At 43.0% G+C, this 21210-nt stretch overlaps 2 protein-coding genes across 9 annotated transcripts in view; one reads left to right on the forward strand and one right to left on the reverse strand.

The window, feature by feature from the left end:
• CLIP4 (CAP-Gly domain containing linker protein family member 4) overlaps positions 1-11800 on the forward strand; it is a 32367-nt gene extending 20567 nt beyond the window's left edge. For 6 of the 8 annotated variants that reach the window (XM_059468607.1, XM_059468602.1, XM_059468603.1 and 3 more), the window contains 7 exons: positions 1885-1968; positions 4659-4799; positions 5216-5344; positions 7564-7687; positions 8461-8525; positions 9204-9276; positions 9861-11800. In XM_059468607.1, the coding sequence (XP_059324590.1) occupies positions 1885-1968; positions 4659-4799; positions 5216-5344; positions 7564-7687; positions 8461-8525; positions 9204-9276; positions 9861-10188 (944 nt within the window). In that variant the 3' untranslated portion in view covers positions 10189-11800. Of the gene's footprint in view, positions 1-1884; positions 1969-4658; positions 4800-5215; positions 5345-7563; positions 7688-8460; positions 8526-9169; positions 9277-9860 lie in introns of those variants that run through there. The other 2 variants (XM_059468608.1, XM_059468609.1) reach the window with 2 other exon arrangements.
• Positions 11801-19019: 7219 nt separating this feature from the next.
• The window catches only part of ALK (ALK receptor tyrosine kinase), a 303252-nt gene continuing 301061 nt past the window's right edge, over positions 19020-21210 (reverse strand). The window contains exons 29-30 of the mRNA XM_059468016.1: positions 21010-21100; positions 19020-19724 (exon numbers count right to left, since the gene is read on the reverse strand). Of these exons, the coding sequence (XP_059323999.1) occupies positions 19020-19724; positions 21010-21100 (796 nt within the window). The remainder of the gene's footprint in view (positions 19725-21009; positions 21101-21210) is intronic.

The raw sequence follows: 21210 nt of genomic DNA on the forward strand, positions 1-21210 counted from the left end.
GGAGAACAGGCTCTTCCCTGCTGTGTGCAGTGCTGGCCATGCATAATCTGGCCCCCCGTGTTTGGCTGCCTATGTAATCATGTCAGTAAATATTTCATTGGCATTTCTTCTGCCTTTGAGACTTGTTCAGGTGACTCACATTAAGGCAGCACAGCTTAAGGGATGGAAGATAGCACACATTCCCATTGAATTTACCCAAGCACCCTAAAACACTGCACACCTGAAATATGCAGGGTATGGAAGCAATGCAGCAGGCTGGTGCCAGGAAAGGATGCATTTTGACAGCTTTTTAGATGACTTATGTAACTTTTCTCTGCATAGATTGAGGGGGGAGTACGTGTCTGTATTTACAATTAGCACAAGATACAAGCTATTTATAAATGGGCATCTTGCATAAAAAGCTTCTTGGCATAAGGAGTTTGTTAGGAGTATTGCTCAGGAGCAGATCCAAGCTGCCTTTTTCTGTTCAATATTTTCCAGTGTTTGATTCACTTTGCTGTGAACTGTTTGTAACCCATTAAACTATAATGGGAGGGACTTTTCCTTTGTCACTGACCTACTTCAGTCATAACCCACCTTTTCTGTCCCAGAGGTGCAGTTGTGTCGTTGTCAAATTTAAACATTTGATACCTTGCTTTAGGGTAGAAATCAGAGTGAGTTGAGCATCTCCCCAGGAGAGCTTACATCCACTGGATGGAGTGTCTGGAAGCTGCTGTGTGCAGGGAATTGCACAGAATTCCATGGCAATTAACATGCCTGGCTGATTGGCTGGCAGCACTGGGGCAAGGACAAAGCTGCAGAGGCAGAACTTGGGTTTGCAGTGTTCATGTGCATCACCAGGTCACATCTCTTTCCTTTAAACTTCCTCCCTGGATTACATTGGTTTTTAATGATTCAAGAAAAATTAATATGCTTTTTGTAGATAAGGTTATAAGCTACAAAGTAAAATATACTTATAATACTGTGTAGGGGTTTTGAAATTTTATTTGGTTCTACTGGGTTTGAATAATCCATCAGATTGATGAGAAAAGATCTTTTTCAAGTTTCTAGGAAAAGGATTACTAAGATAAATTTAAGAAATGTGTTATCAGTCACAAACAACTAGTTTTTTGATCTGATGCCTTAATGGCCATAAAAATTTGGGAAATACTTTATATTCACAAACTAGTTCAGTCCCCGTGGCTGAATTAAGCTGAGAGATGTAGTTAAATAAAAAAGATGTGATTTTTCTTTCATGACAGGGAGGGGATAAATCATAGATAAGCTTGTTCTTCATTGAGTTAGGGTTGGAAACTGTCAGAAATGTAAAATAACTGTTTGCATATTATAACTTAGGTGAGAATATGAGTTCCTACACATATCACAACATTGCTGCTCTGAGAGTTAGGCTCTTCAAAATCATACTGGCATGCTTACATCATTATTTGTAGTCTGAATGAAGATTGGATCTCAAATCTCACTCAAAACCTTGATGTGTAATCTTTAAAGCAGAAATTATGAAATTAATACTGGTGAATAGTAGACCTTAAGTCTATTAAAGTGAATGTTATAGATCGGAATGTTTGAAAGATTTAAATAAAATTCCTTCAATATAAAATCAGTATTTTATAAACCATTTGTTTATTGTTTGGCAAGATAGTTTGGACTGGTTTAATGTGTTAAGGGATTTAATATCTGTGCTTATCCATCAAAACAATTCTGCAGTTCTCATTTTACCTATTTTTCAAGTGTCTAAGGAATTGTACAGTTTTATCAATTTTTTCATGCATCCAGTAATCTGCAAATCTGCGTAATCTGCAAAAATTGTTTTTGTATGTGACTTTCTGTAAAATTATTGTTACTTGTTAGGATGTGTATATTTAATTGTATATATTCTTTTTATAGGCCTAAATATTGCCAAAAGAGACAGTGCTTCTGAAAACAACTTTCTGACTGCTAACAGGGGAAAAACTGTACCTGCAAAAGATGGTAATGAAATAATTTAAAATTTTTTTTAACATATTAAGAAAAATTCTTTGTATGGTAGAAGCAGTATTATTGCTGCCCTACCTCTGTAAAAGCCCTGTATCTCCACTGTAGGAAAAAGCTGCATTCTTATTTAATTCAAGTCTCAAGCAGGCTGTAGGTATTTGGTTTTCTAGGAGCAGAGTAATTTGTGTGGGTGCTTGGCTGGTGTTGTGTGTTAGTTTGGTAACCAGCTCTGTCTGAACACTTGGGCAGGAACATAGGAAAGCCCTTAAAGCTGACTCTTAGTAAATGATCTTGCAGAGGATCTGCAGAATTACCAGCTGAGGTTTTTGAGGGAGACCTTTACCATGTGTTGTTGCTGCCTAGATTTTAATATTCTGTTGTCTTTTTTTCCTCTTCTCTATCTGTCCATGCTTCTGTAATAAAGTGTTACCATCTGACATTGCTTAACAGTGTTGGTGTTGTGTCATGGCAGAATCACAAGAACAGGCTTCAAATGTGAAAAGTGAAAATAGCTTTTAAAGAGTGCCTTTTGCATGTGAATCATTCTCTGCAATTGTCTAGTTTCACAATTGGATAACTTCTACCACAGCAGCACTTTGCTGAACTTGAAACACAAAGGGACCTCATTTTCAGCTGTCTTGAGCAAACAAAACCCTTCAAGGTTTTTTCTATAAAATCATACTGTAAGTTGGTAAAAGCAGTGTTTCTTTGGAATAATTTGAAGTGTGAATTTGAATATTCCTTCTTTAAGGCATAGAATCACAGATTAGTTTGACTTGGAAGGGACCTTAAAGATCATCAAGGGTCATTAAATACCATCACCCAGCTTGTCTGGATAGCCTGTTCCAGTGTCTCCCACCCTCACAGGAAAGAATTTCCTCCTAATATCTGATCTAAGCCTCCATTCTGTCAGTCTGAAGCCTCTACCCCTTGTCCTGTCACTGCTTCCACCCATGAACAGTCTGTCCATCTGTCTTGGAGGTCCCCCTCAGGCACTGAAAGGCCACAGTGAGATTTCTCTGGGCTGCCAACCCAGCTCTCTCAGCCTTTCCACATAGAAGAGGTGCTCCATCCCTCTAAACATCTTCATGGCCTCCTTTGGACTTGCTCCAGCAGGTCTGTGAAGGAAGCATCTTTTTATAGCTTCTGTGAGTGAACAGTTGTGAATTCAGAAAAGACAACAACTGGATTTATAAAACATGAGTTAGGAGTAAAGACTTGAAATTTGTGATTCTGTGATTAAAAAGCCAGATGATGAGAGGCTGGAAATAAAACTGGAACTTTGGAATGCAAGGGTTGGTATTACCCACTCTGCATGTGTAGTGGGAGTAAAAAACCTTGATTTAAACTGCTGGTGATTGAGGTTTTATGTTGCAGGATAAACCCTGTAACACTAGAGATAATTATGTGGTGAGATACACTATTGAGGAAGTCTTGAGATTTCCCTGATGGGAAGTTTTCAAGAACAGGCCAAATACTCACCTGTCAGGAGTGTTGTAACAAATAATTGTTTCACCTGAAGGAAAAGGAATCAGTTATATGGCCTGCTGAAGTCCTTTCTGCTCTTCCTTCTCCCACGCTGTGATTTCCCACAGAATGAAGTATCCTGATGACAGGTTTAGTTGGAGCAGCTCTTGTTGCATCCCTGTAAAAATGGTGGTCTGAACTCCAGTGAATCCTTTTAAATAATACATGTAGTGTGTGTCTGCAAATGTGCATGTATATTGGACATGGAGCTGAAGTTTGCCTGTTTAGTCACTATTTAGTCAGTAATTTGCATTTTCTTTATTGTAGCCTAACTGCAGTGAGTATCTCAGAGTCTTCAAATTTCTGTCCTCAGTTTTGTTTGGACCCACTGCCTTTGCCTTTCCTCAGTGTCTTCCTTACTGTTTTGCAAAATTGGAGAATTAAATTGCATTGAACAAACGAACCCTGTGTTGATATCAAGCTGTTTGCCAAAACTAATGGTTGAAGCTTCTCAAAAGTCCGGAAATTTTGATAAGCAATATTATCATAATTTTTCACATTGATAAGCTGAGGCATAGATGTGTCTTGCTGTACCCTGCCTCATTTTGGGCAGAAGGGGTTAAGAAAGGGAATAAGAGGAAGAGCCTTGAAAAGGAAGCAGGAAAGATGAACATAAGTCTTATTGGACAGTTTAGACTTTAGGATTTGCAAATGGAAATAAAAGTGATTTATTTCCCATTCTCGTTTTATAGTACAGATTTTAATATTAATACAGTATGTAATGGAATATAGTAGGCTTTAATCCAGGCAATAATTCACTCACATAATATCACCTTCCTTCCACTTCTCATCAAATCTTTAGTAGGCTGGGTGCTGAAAGGCTGGTGGTACGATCTCTTATTTCTAAAGCTCATGTATTTTAATAAATATGCTTGGGACTGTTTAGATGAACTTTCATAGAATAATAAAGATGGGCTTTTGGAGACCTCTTCTAGCATCAGCTATCCCCACATTCCCAAGGCAGGGTCATGTGCACCCATGTCATTCCTGACACTTGTTTGTGCGAGCACTGCATAACAAGTTCTAACTTTGGCTCTTGACTTTGTATTCTCTGGTCCATGGAGAGCAGATAACTTCCATGTTACAAAAGCTTTCCCTTCTGCCTAATCTGTCCTTTTCCAAATTATAATCCCTGAAGGACAACTCATTTATGTCTTTAGGTTTTCCTGGGTACAGCAGCTCTTCCTCTTCTACTGCCTCCTTGGAAGGCAAAAGGAATTACTCCAAGAAGAGGAACTCAACGAGCAGCAGTAAAAAGGCCCTGACCAGAGTGTCTTCTGCCTCATCTAAGACTAGTGCTGGTATGGTCTGTTGCACTGACATATATTTTCACAGGGGGAGTGCACTGCTCTGTTAAGTACTTATGTAGAATTGCTTGTGTTGTTTCAGGATCTGAGATAGCTCGAGAAAGAGACTTGTGAAGTAGTTTAACAATAAACCTAAGTTTGGCAACTTTTAGAAAGATTTTTGTAATGTCTTCAAGATGCAAAGTGTTTTTACAGTTTGCCACTGTCCCTTTTCAGAGCAGAGAAAAGGCTGTAGTTCAGTTTTTGTGCTGCACAAAGCAAGTTTTTGTCTAAGCAAAATTTGTGTTGCCATGTGTGGAAAGTACATTGTGTTAGAGATAAACACTCTGTTCACTAATCAGTTGGGTTGCTGTTGTAAGCTTTCTTAAATATTTGATCTCACTAATTTCAGATCTTCTTGTCTTGTTCAGGGCTGTATAGTTCCCCAACCACAAGGAAGAATGCTCTTGATGGAGAAATCCAGGTTGGAGACAGAGTACTGGTGGTGGGACAGAGAACAGGCACTGTTAGATTTTGTGGGACAACAAAATTCGCACCAGGTATGTGCAGTGCTCTGTGTATGTTTCCAAATCAGTATGGAATAGCTTACATATGAACACGTGAATGGAAACCCATCTTTTCCCTCACTCCTTCCAAAAGAATTCTAAATTTAAATTGGTTTGTTTCCAAGTTCTTTCTTTTTTTCTCTCTCTCCCCCTCTCCCTCTGAAGTTTCATTGAATATTTTTACTTTAATGCAGGAAATGTCAGGAAAAAATAATGGTTTAAAATGTGACTTTTACTTGTCCACTATTATGATTTACGTGGGAGAGATACTTTGATTTTAAAGTTGTAGGTATTACAGAATCACAGAATATTCTGGGTTGGAAGGGACCCACAAGGATCATAGAGTCCAACTTTTTATCAAAGCTTTCTGAAAATCCTCATTTTAGTCTCCAAAGGGGTATATAGTTTATTGAGCTCACATTCATTTACTCCTTAGTTTTTGTATTAAGGCTTTTTGACACAGCTTGACTCTTGCAGTAGTGGCACTCTTATGCCATGTATCAGTCTCATTTCTTATTGGCATCTTTAAGAGGGTAATTGTGAACATTAAACTTTTAACTAACAAACCTTTAGGTTGTAAGATCAATAAAATTACAAATGCCTCAAGAAGCCTCAACCCCTACCACTGTTTTCTCATCCTTTTCCCTTTCAGCTTCTCCCTTCCCCTTGCTAAAATACACTTTGCAGTGAAGCTAAGTGCTGTCAAAGGCAGCCAGTTGTTCTGCATTGTGGAAATTAATTTTGAATCTAATATTGTAACCAAATTTATCTTCTCTATGGCCCTATCTGTAATGTAAGTGCAACTGTAATGCAGAAGCACTGGTAAGTGTTGGTGTGAGCCCCTGCTCTGGGTGAGGGCTGTGTCATTGGTGGCAATGCTCTGTGGTGACACTGGGTGGCATCAGCATTTAAAAAACCCCGTCAGGATGCAAGGCCGTGGTACAGGCTCTGTGTTGTTTCATCCCTGCCCCGTTCCCAGTTTCACTGTGGGCAGCCTTGCTCAGGTACTGCAGTTCCCTGAGGGACACTTCAATGTCAGCACTCTTTGTGTTGCTGCTGAGGAAGTGATCAGGGAGAACAGGGCTGTTTCCCACATGCACTGACAACTGTGAAATCAAAAAGCTGTTTGACAATATGAAGTCTCCTCCCTCTCTGCTTTAAATCAGGAACATAATTTTTTGGAGGAAAACACGCTATTGTAAGAAGTGAGGATGGAAAGATGACAAATCATCACCATTTGCTAACCCAGTAATTTATAGAAAATGTAGCAGATGCATGTTTAAGTATTTCAGTTCTAATGTGTATCAAAGCTCTGGAACTTATCCAAGGTTTGTTCCTCCTGCTGCAATGCAGATCTTTATTTAATTCTAAAAGTGGGAAGGGGAGAACTGATAAACTGAGCCCTTCTAATTCATAAGCTGTCATTCTTGAGTTTCTTGAGCTGATAATTAGAATTACGGTTTTATCCAGTGCCTTAGCACCAAGTGACTTGAATTAAATTCTGAATCTTCTGGGGATGGATAGCATAAGAACTACTAATGGAGTATGAAATTTAGCACCTTTGTGTAATTAGCTCACATTTATCACAGGTTATGAATGATCAAGCTCATTAACATCTTGCTGCCTATTCAGTGTTCTGTATGAGATTAATTGATGGCCAGTTCCAATTTTTGCACCCTTCTCTTGATATCACACGACCAACCTTGCAATTTGTATTAATTATAACTTATTAGAAAGAGGGAAAGAATGAATTAATATAAAAACTTTAATTTTACTGTTGATGATCTCAGATGAGGCATAAACCATGTGGTCAGAGGAATGAAGAGGGAAATGTGAAACAGCAGTGCTGCTCTTTGCTGTCTCCTTGTTGTCCAGTAGCCAGTTATGGCCAGTAACATTCTATTTTACTTTAGTATGTATATGTATATATTCCTCAAATGCTTTAACTTTTTTGTATTAATTAAAATGTCAATAATTTTATTGAAAGCATATTAAAATGCTGAGAAAATTAGATCTATTTGGTTACAATTTTTGCATAATTGCATAGATAGCTATTTTTAAATATTCCTATTTACTATTAGCATCTTGATATTTTCTGACTAGAAACTGTTATCCTTGATGTGTGTGAATGCCAACTGTGGCAGTGGTCTAGAAGAAGCAAAGCCTGTCTTGTTTTGTTCCAAATGCCCTGATTTTACTGTTTTGCAATGTAGGGTTCTGGTGTGGGATTGAACTGGACAAGCCCCATGGGAAGAACGATGGCTCCGTGGGAGGAGTGCAGTACTTCAGCTGCCTCCCCAGATATGGCATATTTGCACCCCCATCTCGTGTACAGAGGTGAGCACTGCTGCTCTTGTCATGTTGGGGCTGCCAAATGATTTCTTAATGCATTTTCCAACCTGGAACAAATTTTTGAACACATACAGAAGATACAAATGTTTTCTTCTGCAAATATAAGTTTATAACCTCCATTAAAAATCTGGTGGTTTTAGGTCAGCTTTTTGAAAGCAGAGTGTAAAACTGGAGAACTACCTGAAGTATTTTTATTCCAGGGCCTCTGATACTCTCTGTTCATTAAACCTTAGTTTCATGAATTAAACCTTAGTTTCATGACCCAATCCTGATGTGTTCTGCTAAATTCAATTATAAAAGGAAGTTGCCCTTGGCCATGACTAAAAATGGCTCTTTTTATCCCAGCTAACTGCACAGAGGATCCAAAGCCTGCACCACTTGCTTGTAGTGTCTTCCTTAGGATCCAGGAAGAGCATCCAAGGAGTTCTGTACTCTTTCCTCCTGTATTTGTATGTAGTTACTCTGCCAGACATGTTCTTGCTTTTATTTCTCTGAATAAGCCAGCTCAGGCAAACTCTTAGGAACTTGCCTCAGAATCATGCCTGCTGTCTCAGTGAGTGAGAGGCAAGTAACTCAAATACTCTGACTTTCTCCAGGCACTTCTTGCACAGCAGCCTGAGTGCAGCAGGAATGTTGGTGTCTCTTGGGGGCAGATGGGGAAGGAAAGAATGAAAACCTCATCAATATTTGACAAGAAGCCAGTGGGTTTGTTCAGAGTTGAGTTGAAATGACCTCTTTATTGTGTTACTGCTTTTCAGACTGACTGGTTCTCTGGATTCTCTCACAGAGACTTCGTGGAGTAAAGCAGCTCACACTTTTCCAGGTAGGAGTGGGAGACACTGGGATTTGGGTGAGGCAGGCCCTGCTCTGCAGCCTGAACCATCTGCACAAAGCCAATTTCTCCAAAAGCACAAGAGATTTTCAGGGACCCCAGATGCCAGCCAGTAGTGTGGCTGCTCCCTCCCCAAAAATGTAGCCTGCAGAAGGAACTGTGCGGTACTGTATTGATCTTAACACTCCACTGGCAGAAAGAATTGTCAGTTACCATTGCTGGCTGGCAGTCTTCCCTTACTGCTAATACTGCATTCTAATCAGAGGGAAAGGAAAATGGAACCTGCTCCTTAACATAAATTGAGATTGATGAAGGGATCAGTGGGGAGGATGTGCCTATGAAATAACTAAAACTTGTGTGAGGTACTTGAAGTAGTTGGTTTTCTTTTCCTCTACTTTACCTTCTCGTGAAAAGACCTTCAAATTGCCCTTGTTTGGGTTTGTTTAATTTAATTTCTGTTCCTTCTGAAAAGCCAGACATACTATAGGCATCTATATTCGTGAGAAATTTCATCATTTAATTTCCAAATTAGAGGGGAGAATGTGCAGTGGAAGCAGTATAAATGTAGTGGAAGCAGTATAAAAAAAACCCACAAAGAATATGTATTCATAAAGGTGTTTTTTTTTTCCCTTAAGAAGTCCTACACAGCTTGTTAATCTTTCCACTCAGGTTTTAGACGCAGTCTAAGCAGCACTTCTGCCTCTTCACAAAAGGAGATAAACAGAAGAAATGCCTTTGTTAGGTGAGTGTTAAGAGTTTCAAGTGGCTGTTAGCTTTGCTCAAAAAAACCCCTTCATGCATATAGGATATCTAGACCTTTACATGTTCTTTTTTTTTTTTCAAAATGAACCAGTAGTACACTGTTTTTCCATGGGCATCCAGGAGTACAGTCCTAGAATACAGGTTGGCATTAAAGTTGTTTTCCAATCATATTCTCCAAATTCTTGTATTTTCACACAGCTGGGTGAACTTCAGAGGCTCTTGGTAAAGGACTTCACTTTGTTCTGGTGATCCCGACTGACAGTTGTATGTTAAAAGTTGTTTCAGTTAAACTGTTTTAAGCCCCAAATAAAATGTTTTGTATGGCTTAATTTACCAATACCATCACCTGCTGTAAATACTGTAGATCCTAGCACTGGGTGAAGGAAATTGCTTTTCCAATACGAGTGCAGCAGCCTGTTACTGTTATTTCATGGTTTGTTAGTTACGTGAGATCCAACCCAGTTTCTCTAGAAAGGGATTTGAGGGTGTGTTTTTGAATTAGAGTCCCCTTGGATGTTTTATAACAAAAAAAGGACTTGTTTGTTGCCTTTCCTTTCTGGCCAGGTCCAAGAGCTCCGTGCTGCGGCGCAGCTGGAGCAGCAGCGGCAGCGGCGCCGCTGCCTGCGAGGGGCCCGTGAAGCTGCACGAGGGCTCCCAGGTGCTGCTGAGCAGCTCCAACGAGATGGGCACCATCAGGTACATCGGCCCCACGGACTTTGCCCCGGGGGTGTGGCTGGGGCTGGAGCTGCGCAGCGCCAAGGGCAAGAACGACGGCTCGGTGGGGCAGCGGCGCTACTTCAGCTGCAGGCTGAACCACGGCGTGCTGGTGCGGCCCAGCAGGGTCACCTACCGCGGCATCAACGGCGCCAGGCTCGTGGATGACATCTGCTGAGCCCCACAGCCTGGGGAAGGAGGATTGCAAAGCCCCCCCTGCCTAGAATGCAAACTTGTTTCGGGATCTTTAAATCTGCATTTTGCGTTTGACGTGTATATGTATGTGTGTGTATATAATATATATATTTTATATAAATATATATATATATATATATATATATAAAACAGAGAGATAAAAAAGTGTTCAGTCATGTTAAGAAGTAGAACCACTGTTGAGTTTCTCTTACTTTAATGACCCTTGCCTGGAAGGTTATTAAAGCATCTTGGGTTTAAGGTGCTGCATCATTTGAAAACCATTCCAGTTGGAGAACAGAGTGTCTGCAGTGTTCTCTAAAGCTCCTGTGTGGTTCATGCAGTATTCAGAGGGTTTTTCTCCATGTAGTAATGAACTGGAAATGTTTGTGCATTGCCTGCTTTTGACAGTGGAGGTGGTTGATGGGTGACATTAGCCTGGTTCCTGGGCACTTTGTCAATTCCAATACCAGCTGCTAGCAATAAGAAAGGAGGAAAAGTAAAAGCTAACCCCCCCCCCCCACTCTTTTCCAAACAGTTGTGGAGTATTTTTGCATTTTACTGTTCAGATCTCTCTTCCTCTTTCCCCCACCTCCTCTCCATAATACAAAAGGGCTGATAAATATAAGGATTTTCCCCTCTCCTAGTGAAGAGCAGCAATTAATAAGAAGCCTTTTAAAAGCACAAATATGCTGCATGGCAGTCTGTACAGTAACAAGCACTTTTTGTTCTGCATTTGTAGAACGAGCTACTTACAAGATGCACTCTTTAAAATAATGCACTTTGCACTCTCCTGGAGAGCTTACCCTCATTTTTAGAGACTATTTTTTTGTTTGGGGTGCTGCAGGCAATGAGTATCACAGTTGTAAAATGCAAATAAACCCAGAGTGGAATACATAATTCCCTTATCATAAATATCAAGTCTGTATAAATACAGCAAGGTAATTCCTGCCAATGGTATGGAACAGATACAGGGTTTTCAAGCAAGCTATTGCCATTGTTTGATTAGTTTGTGACACTGATTCTTTTTGTTTGCTTTGGAACAGTTTCCAGTATAATTTTTTTGTGAGATCTTATGATGACTTAAGGATAATTTTAGGTACAGCACTGTAATCGGCCTTTGTGTGACATCATTTGTGTATCAGCCTTTTAGAACAGCTAATTTTTTGTCCATATTTTAAACACAGAATGTATTTTAATTGCTCAGCATATGTAAACATTATCTTAACTGGATGGGTTTGTGTTCCTGGACAGTCATTTTACTCTTAAATTATTTGCTTGCTCTTGCCTACTTGAAGAAGTGATACTTTAAATCATAATATCCTATTTTTAGACAGAATCCTGCTGCTGTAACCTTCTTTTAAATGTTGCTGTAGTTATTTTTCCTGATCTGTATTTAAAATAATGCATATTGTATTCTAACTCATGGGAATTTTAATTGAATATAGAAGCTGTAAATTTTGAATGTAAAAAAAAAGTAATGCTTTATATTTAGAGATGCAGATATTCAGTGACGTACTGAACTTTACTTTGTCTAATATCTGTTTCCTGCTGATATTAATAAAATGAAATCCTGTTAAATAGAAGAGCAAAGAGAATTTTCATGGGGTCTTTACAGAATGTACATTTCTTACTTCTGTTCTCCTGTACAAATGAAGTGCAGGGAGTTCAGTGAGCTGTAATCCAGAAGGTTTTCTCTCTCCTGGCTGTTCTGCACAGAACTGCCAGCTCCAAGCAAAGCCTTTGCCCAGCACTTTCTGTCACTGCCTGGTGCTCCTGGGAGAGCAGTGGAGTTTCTGTGGGGAGACACTCATCACCAGGAATGCTGTTTTCCCTGCCTGACCAGCTGGAATGGGTGGAAGGGGTAGCTGGAGTTCTCCAGGAGGAGATATGGGAGGAAGGCAGGGAGCTAGGGCAGCTTGTTGGAGTCACAGCATTTCTGTGTTCTGTCTTGCACAGATGATTCAGTGGGAGCTTGTTTTTGCTGCAGGGGTGCCAGGCTGCACCTTGCACAGCTCTGCAGCTCCACACAGTTAACTGGAAGGAGGGTCTGGGCCTCAGTGAAGCTGCCTGATGGGTGCAGGAGAGGGCACAGACACCATCTGGCACTGGTGTGCTGTGCTCTGCCTTCCATTCCAGCCCCAGCCAGCAGCACATCTCTGCTGGAAGCTCTGGCTCTAAGTGGCTCCAGCACTGTCGCTCAGAGGAGCAGTCTCACTGTTATCAGCATGGAGCTGCTCTCAGAATCTTCTGCCAGGAAGCAAGAAGCACTGTAAAATTATGCTGTCTGAAACAGAAATAAATCAGTCCATTCCAGAAAGGATTACTGATGGCTCCCTTCAAGGTGATGAGGGGAGGGGATTTGTGCTTCCCTAAATCCAAGGTAAGTTGCCATAATCCTTTACTCCAACTCTTACAGGAAGACACTGTGTCATAAAGAAAATTCTGAAAATAAGTGGCAGTGAAGTTTGAAATTAGGTGCTGTGCAGAGGACTGTACTGTCACAGCCCCTGACTGGTTAGGAAAAAGCCAAATGATCCTCAAAGTCCTGAGAAACTACATAAATAAAACATTATGTGTAGTTTATAAATGAATAAGCAGATGGTCCCCAGCAATTCTGTGCTCTCTGTGCAGACTCTGAGGCCAGTCCTTGTCCCACAGCATGTGAAGAAAATGTCCTTCGATACTCTTAGCAATTAAATCTTTCAAGTTTTCTTGAACACTGGCTGGAAAGGAGAGACCACAGGTGCACGTGACAGGGGGATGAGAATTTTCTTGAGGTGTCTGAGGATGGAGAATTAATTTCTAAGGAGCTCAGCTGAGCTGGATTCAGTGACTGCTCTGCAGATGGTGACAGCAATGGTTTTCTGGGCAGGGAGCCTGTGCCTTCAGAGTGCTGCACATGGATCCAGGGCTGGCTCTGCAGAGCTGCAGGACACAGCACAGTTCCTCTGACAAATTAACTCTTTATCACCTGTGGGAGGTGGCAAATCCAGCCTTTCTGTCATGGCTGTTCCAGAGTTCAGAGTTTGCAGAAGCCTTGTCCAGGACCAGGGGGAAACAAACTGTCCAGGAAAGCCACGTAGCAGAGCACCCACCTGCATCTTTTTGCCTGCCTGGCTGCAGACTGGCAACTCTGGGAAAAAGGGGAATTACAGCAGAGATTTCCAGCCAGTGCCAGATCCAAACCAGGCTGTGGTGGCTGTCTACTGACCAGCCCTGTTCCTGGAAGAGCACAGGAGGGCTCCCTTTTGAGTTAAGACAAGGAAGAAAAGGAGGGAGGGGAGAGGTGCCTACTGGAGAAGTCTTGTTAACCAAACCAGAGCAATATCCTGTACAATGAGCACATGAAGGAGAAAGTTGATCTATAGTAAGTCAGTCTTAATTTCAAGGAGCATTTCATGAGAATGCAGCTGCCTGGGCCATAGGAGTGATATGGAATGGGATAAAAGTGAGTGTTTCAGGGCACAAGCTATCTCTTCCTAGAATTGTCACAAGATTCAATAGTGCCATTTTCAACACTGACTATGAATTAAAATACATCTTCCATGTAGATCTACCCTCAGTACAGACTCAAAGGCTGTCTTAGATACATACCTTTAGGAAAACACCCAAATGCTGTCTTCAGCCATATCCTTTGTTCCGTTTTTGTACTGGCCAGTTTGCTGTGGGTAAAAGCCAGCCTTCCTTGGGACAGAGGGAGGGGCACCTTCCCCTGTAAGAAACTTGGTGTGTAGCACCTTGTTCCAGATGGCAAGGCAAGATGTATTCTATTTGCTGTCTGTATGGCAGTTGTCTTTTGTCAAGTGGGCAGTCTTCCTTATCTCTTCCACAATCACTCCTCCCTTGGGAGGGAACATCTGCTGATAAGAGGCCATTGGATGTCACTGCGTGACTGATAAGAACTACAGCATCCCATTGGGAGATGTGAGCCCAGAGGGAGGAGCCAAGCATTGCTACCCAGATATAATCTGGAGATTCTGGAAATACCACACAGCATCTCCACTGGATTCCCCAGAGGAACAGCAGCTGCCTCTCCTTCCAGTGGATTTTCAGAGGAAGAATACACCCTTTCTACAGGATCTCTGCTCCAGCAGAACCACACCTGACACTCCAGGGGGACTGCAGCCACATTTCCAGTATGACTGCCACCAACACCCTGACCCACAGCGTGTCAGGGTGGGTTCTGACTCTGTCAGTGTTGTTCTAGTGTACTGCATTGTTTATTTTATCCTTTTATTTTCTTCCCTATTAAAGAACTGTTATTCCTGCTCCCATATTTGTTGCCTGAGAGCTCCTAATTTAAATTTTATAGGAATTCAGAGAGAGGGGGGTTACATTTTCCATTTCAGGGAGGCTCCTGCCGTCCTTAGCAGGCACCTATCTTTCCAAACCAAGACACATCTGCAATGCAAAGAGGTCTGGAACAGCAGCTGCAAGCCCAAAAGGTGGCTCAGGGTACCACCAAACCTACTCCTTAGAGTATTCATCACCTTAATAATTCTGCAACTTCGCCAAGTAAAAATGGATGTCCAGAGACATCTGGACATTGACCCAATCATTGCACAGCCCAACACGGAGAAATCCAGCTACTGTCACTTTATTTGTCTTCATGCCTTGTGGTTCACTACACTTGTTTACAATACAAATACACTATTCAATACAAAATACTCAATGACCATATATTAGTATTTTTCTTCATAGTATCCCTGAAGTGCACAGGCCCTTCCTTTATAAACAATGTTGCATAAACAGCTGTACATGAGACAGACACTCCTAAAATGAAGCTTGGTACTGAAAAGAGCCAGGAGGGGACACCTGGGACATTTCCCTGGGATGGGTTTAACTCTGGGACAGACGAACAGCGATGTCTTTGCTGCTGTGGAAGGCTGTTCTATGCTATTCCCACCTCCAGGTTCTCATCCCCCAGCAGCCAGGATTACCAGGAGCAGACATGCAGAGTGGCACTGCCATTCCCTGTTCCAGCCCTCCTGTGCTGTGGCTGCTCCCTGTGCAGGGCAGCAGGGGCAGCCCTGGTCTGACACCGCTGTCCGAGACCGACTGAGCCACATTAACGCAGCCCTGGGGCTTCCCACCGTGGTCCTGCACCTCCTCTGGCTGTGGCCATCCCCTCTCCCACCCCACGCCCTCCCTGCACCTCGGGGGAGCAGAACCACCCTCGCTCCTGCCCTGCTTCATCCCCAGGCACGTGGTGGGGAAACAAGGTTCAGTGGCACAAAGGGAAGGTGATGGGGCAGCTGGAAAGGCAGAGAGACAGGCAGCCGAACCCAGTTTACCTCCAGCAGCTCATGGAACCACCTACTTATCTTCTCTAGGAAACCAGGTAACATCCACATGGAAATAAGCCACTTTCAGGGTTTTTCCCCAAGCACAGGGTTGTTCCCAGTTGTGCTTTACATCCTGTAGATCATACTGCTTCCCGCTTTTCCACTGCAGAATGAGGAAGACATAAATCAGAACATTATTACTACCAACACAAAAGATTAATGGTCTTAAAACAAGTTCCTTAAAAATATACAGTGTGTCAATAAACTATAATTTGAAAAACAAATTATTGACAAAAATGGGTAAGAGGGTTAAAATAACTTGAATTTGTTTTTCTCCTAGCATAGAGGGGTTTGATAGAGGAATTTGGGATTTACAGAGTGCTTTGGTCTGGTGAGCCCATGGTGACTTAAATCCCTTCTGGTCCCTGCAGCTCTGAGTACTGAATAGGTGAATCATCCTAGACACAGAAATTAAAATTTCTGGTTCATGCTCATGGCAACTGCAGCCTGAACACATTAACAGAGCACCCTTTGGTCCAAGCAATTAATGGTAGTATTTGTTTTCTAAGAAAAAGGATAGGCAAATGCTCCAGGTCCTGTTTCTAAGTGAGGAGATTTTATTACCACCAATATTTATAGAACAGTTTTTGCAACCTGGGGTACTGTGCTTGGACAGCACACAGAGATACCAAACTAAATGCTTGCTGTGGGAGAGCTCAGAAATTGTATGGTTTTAACATTAAAAATGAGCCCAAACTGTATTTCTGAATTCCAAGAGTTAAGAGAGAGGGATTAAAAAAAAACCAAAAAACAAACAACCAAACAACAGTAATACAAACAAACCCCAAAACTCCAACCCCAACAAACCAAGAAACTCCAAACCATTAAAGACCCCACAACAAAGCATTTTGCACTGGAGACACTAGAGGGAAGCTCACTTAAAAGCAGTTGCCAGCGCTGAACAGTATTTGTCTCAATGCACTGTATTCAGCAGACTGGAGAATTTCAGTAGCAATTCACCATTTTCCCTGATCAGAATTATCTCTTGACATATTCCATAGGTAAGAAGCAGGATTGTGTTTAGCACCTTCATTTTTTTACAACTCCCATTCTGTAAGAAATTCTATGATAAAATAAGTGCACAGCACAAGCTCAAAGCAGTAATCACACCCTCACCATGGCTGGGAGAGCCTGCCTTTCACACCTACAGGCTTAAAATAATTTCTTGCTGCTTGTGCTTCTTAAGTTTCTTTAGAAATTCCACCTTTTACATCATAACCTGGCAGCTTATCTGCATTTGTGCAGCATCGAAGCTGCTGCCCCAGACCCAAGAATTAATAATTTCAGCTAGTCAAAGATCATTAACTTAGCAACTTTTTGTTCTTGTGCATTCTTTTGAAAACACTCATCAGTAAACAGGTCAGCTTCTGCCCTCAGTAACTTTGTAAGGCGGCAAAAACCCAGAGTGTGCTCCTTTCCAAAGAAAGGCTAAAGAAAACAATGAGGAGTTCAGCTCTTCTGAAAATGAGAAAGCTGGAATACTTAAATGAAAATTGCTATTATATGTGAATAATGTTCTAGTGTAATAAATTGTTCAGATGGTGCTTGCCTCCTGAATTAATCAGCTTTCCTGAGACTCAAGAAACTGCCCCACTGAGTTTACTGAGCTAGAGAGAGAGAGACTGGTGTGACACTAACACAATCCTGAGCTAGACAGAATCCCTCCCCAGTGGCTATTTCACAGCAAGAGCTGAGAGCCCAATAACCTGGGAGATGACAAATATCCTCTTAGCTCAGCCTAACAAAGCCTGTAAGTGTGACCCTTGTTATCCCCCCTAACCCATGCAGCAGCAGTGGGATGGATCTCTAGCAGATGAACATGAAATTCAGAGCAGCCCCTGACCCAAGCTTCCCAACAGGAGCACAGCCTGTTAACCAGTCACCACATCTGCTTTTGGCTTTGGTCTAAAAAGAGGATTCAATTCTGTGTATCAGAGGCATCAGAAAGGCAGATTAGGAGAGCACACTAGTGCTCCCCCTGCAGTGTGTTTTGTACAAGGGGGTGGCCCAAGCCAATTTCAATCTGCCCATTCCAAAGTTTAGGAGGTATAGGGATTCTGCTTTGTTCCCTGATGAAGACAGGAAGCTTACCTCAATGTTTGGATCCAGGGCCAGACTCAGGGTCACTTCACTGAAATGAAGAGTCTCAGACTGAAGAACATCTTCCCACTCCTTTGCTGATGCTCCAGAACTCCCATCTCTATGGAAATAAGCACCCCTTTTTTGGATAGCAATCATGCTAAAACAGCTCCTCCCAATCCTAAACTGAAGTTACTAATGCACATCTTTACACATGAATTATTTCCTACATCTATGTTTTGACAATACACTTAACTGGAGTATTTTTCATGCACGGGGTGTACAAAGTGAGTCAATGGAGTGTTTGTCCTTAAACCACTATCATTCACATATTTTGCCAAAGGAAAAAGGGCTCTAAACCCTTCAGTACAGACAGTATCTGGCTTCCAGACAGTGGCACGATGTAGTCTTCTGCCTTCATGGTGTTGTTCATACAGTGGATGTCAAAGGCTACTTCAAACCTTTGAGGTATGCAGGTGGCTGTCCCTTTTCAGGGCATAGTGAAAGTCTCTCTCATGACCATGGTCCTTTAAAGCTTCACCTTCATTCCACTTGACACTCTCACATTGCTGATGAAGGGCATCCCTACTTTTGTAGGACAGAAGGAATTTTAAAGGGCTTTACTTGGTTCTGGTGGTTAAGCACCGGTGAACAAAAACAAACCAAAGAAAACCCCAGCCAAACAATGCCTGCCCCCTGAATGGCTCGTAGCATCTACACCCATCCTCTGCTTCCTCTGCCCTCCCCTTCAAGTGATGCAGTGTGACCAGGGTTTTTCCACTGCCCTGTCAGCACCCCCACAACACTGTGCATTCAAGGACTTTTGAAGACTGGATTGCAGCTGGACCAAGACTGGAGAACGTGCCATCGCATCATCATTCAGCGCCGTCATATTTCTTTATTTAGGTTTGGATAGATGACGCTCTTCCCAAACCCACTACAAGCCCTGCCAGCAGCAGGAGACCTCCAGGTCTTCCACAGCAACGACAAGTTTGGCACGGGAAAGCCCAGACATGAAACACTCATGGCAGTGAGCCACGGCTTGACACGGAAGCGGAGGACGCACAACTGGGAAAAGCTCACAGGAAGGGCATGACAACAACCATGCGGATGAGTTGATGCAACAGCAGCTGGGCCTTGCAGTTAACAACAAACAGTTCCCTGCATCCTCCCTCCCCCTCGTTTCTTTGAATCTGCTGGGGCCCCGGTGGTTTGAAGCCTCTCGGGTTAGTAGGAATTACAGCCTCAAGGGTGGCACTTTTGGAGCAACTTTGCACAAAACAGGAGGTGACGCTGTCCCATGCCTTGCTCGCGGTGTGTTGGGTAACGGGACATCTCTGCAAGGCTCAGGGGCCACGGGGGGGAAAAGTCAAGAGAGGGTCGAGGGCTCTCAGGGCCCCTGCTGGGTTATGTGGCTCTTGTTTCTGAGGACAGGGTCCTCATAACTGCTAGCACAAGGTGCTGTGGAGCTTTCCAAGGGCAAGCCCTGCTGCTGGTATCCGTAGTTGACGTTCCCACAGGGGAAGTGGCGGAGCCTAAAGAGAGGCACTTCTTTAACGCTTGCGGTTAGGGAAGATGGCTCTAAGAGCAGGGAGGAGCCTGGCAGCCTGCCAGTCACAATGTTGGGCCCCACAGTACAGTTTCCTTCCTGTCCCAAATTCTCCCTCTCAGGCCTCTCCTTCTCCAGCAGAGAACTGTTTTTGCTGGCCTGCTTCTCCGCAAACCAGGAGCCGTAGGTTGGATTCCACAGGTTGGTGGGCTTGTTTCTAGAGCCCCGGCTTTTGTGAAGCTCGGAAGGGGGGTTGGATTGGGCATAGGCCATGTTGATGTGTCCTCCCCCCGTGGCTGACTGCACCTTCCCCGGTGCTGGCTGTTCCAAGGCTCCCATTTTCCCTAGAGATTTTCCAGCAGTGACGGCTGATGGCAGGGGTGGTGGAGATGGCAGGGTTTGCTTATCATCCTTTCTGTCTTGGTGTGTTGGGACCAAGAGAGGAGGAATTCCTTCTGGATCGTCGGGGCGCATCGCCACCTTCTCCTCCTCCTCAGCCGACGGGCCGTATTCCACCGGCAGGGTGGTGTTGATGACATCGGGATCCTGCCCAAGGGAACAACAGGAATTCCTCAAAGCCTGCAGCCATCACACATCATGCAGCTGTCATGCTACGATCTCAACACATCCCACCACCCAGAGCCCACATTCCATGAGGAGGGGATAGACAAAATGCAGTTAGGTGTGAGATGCAACAAGATATCCTTAAAATCCAACTCTTTAAAAGAAAGTAACCCTTAAACTCACCACAGAACAGCAGAGGCACAAAACCAATGAAAAGCATTTTTTATGTCCAGCAAAATTTCCTGTGGGAATGCTTTTTGGAATCTCTATCATCTCAGAGTTCGTAACACTCTCAGATAATATTGAGAAAGTTGGAACCATGTAAGTATTGCCTCCAAATGAGAAGGGAGGAATGGGAATGCAGAGTGAAGACAATACTGGCAGACCCCTTGAAGCCTGAATCCACAGGGGCTGTGGTTCTGAGCTATTTAAGCAGTTTTGAAAATTAAACTGAGAGAAAATGCAGTGATCTTGGCAACCTTTACTTATTGCTATATGCCATGGCAAGCTACAGATAGCAGAAAAATATGCCTCCCAATCCCAGGATCCAAACACACATAAAAAACAGATCAAGCTTCCCAAATAGCAAGGGAAAGCAGACTGACTGAAGTGAAAAACAGTGAGATCATACAAGGAGCCTGTGCTGATGCAGGCAGGAGAACATTTTCCAAACTGCTCTATTCCTCAGAAGCTAAACTGGTGGTAAAAAATAAGTAAATCAGATTTACTGATTTTCCCCATTGCCTAGCCTAAGAATCCCCACTCCTTTAGCCTGGCCATCTCTCCACCTGCCTACTCCAGCCCTGTCAGATTAAAAAAAATTGCCAACAGCTGCTGAAACCACCTGCAAAGGATGCTCTGAGCTGGGACCATTGCTGTTCAGTGCTGACTGTGCCTTAAGGGTAAACACTGGGATGGAGTGGCTGGGATGAGGCATGTTAAAGCAGCGCAGGTGCTGCCCTGTCTTTGCTCTTTTGCTTGCTGGAATCTGTGCCTCTATAAGAAGAAGCAGGGCTACAGGTGTGCTCTTTGTAAACTGTGTCAGCCTGTGTCAGCCTGTGCCTTTCAGCAGCAAGAGACAAGAAGGATCAAGCACCTGGTGAGGTGAATATCCCAGCCTGGGGGTCCCAGGCTGACATCAGTCTCCTTGGACTGCTGACTGCATAGTGCAGTGCTGCCTCCTCATCTCGAGTCCTGGCTTGTCTAGAGAGCTCCTCAAGAGGAACCCTCTCCACCCCTGGCATCTGAGGTGAATGAACACGGATACCTGAGTGCAGTACTCAATCCTCTCCAAGATTATGGCAAAGTTTGGCCGGTCCTCAGGCTGGTGCTGCCAACACTGGGTCATGATGCGGTAGCTGGAAGGGCAGAACAGGAGATGGTTGTGAATGGCAGATCCTGTGGGATGTGCCAACTGTTCATGGCAGCTTGGGAATCACAGACAGAATTACAGACATTCAGCACCATT

This window comes from Ammospiza nelsoni, chromosome 3 (genome assembly GCF_027579445.1).
Source record: "Ammospiza nelsoni isolate bAmmNel1 chromosome 3, bAmmNel1.pri, whole genome shotgun sequence".
NCBI lineage: Eukaryota > Metazoa > Chordata > Aves > Passeriformes > Passerellidae > Ammospiza > Ammospiza nelsoni.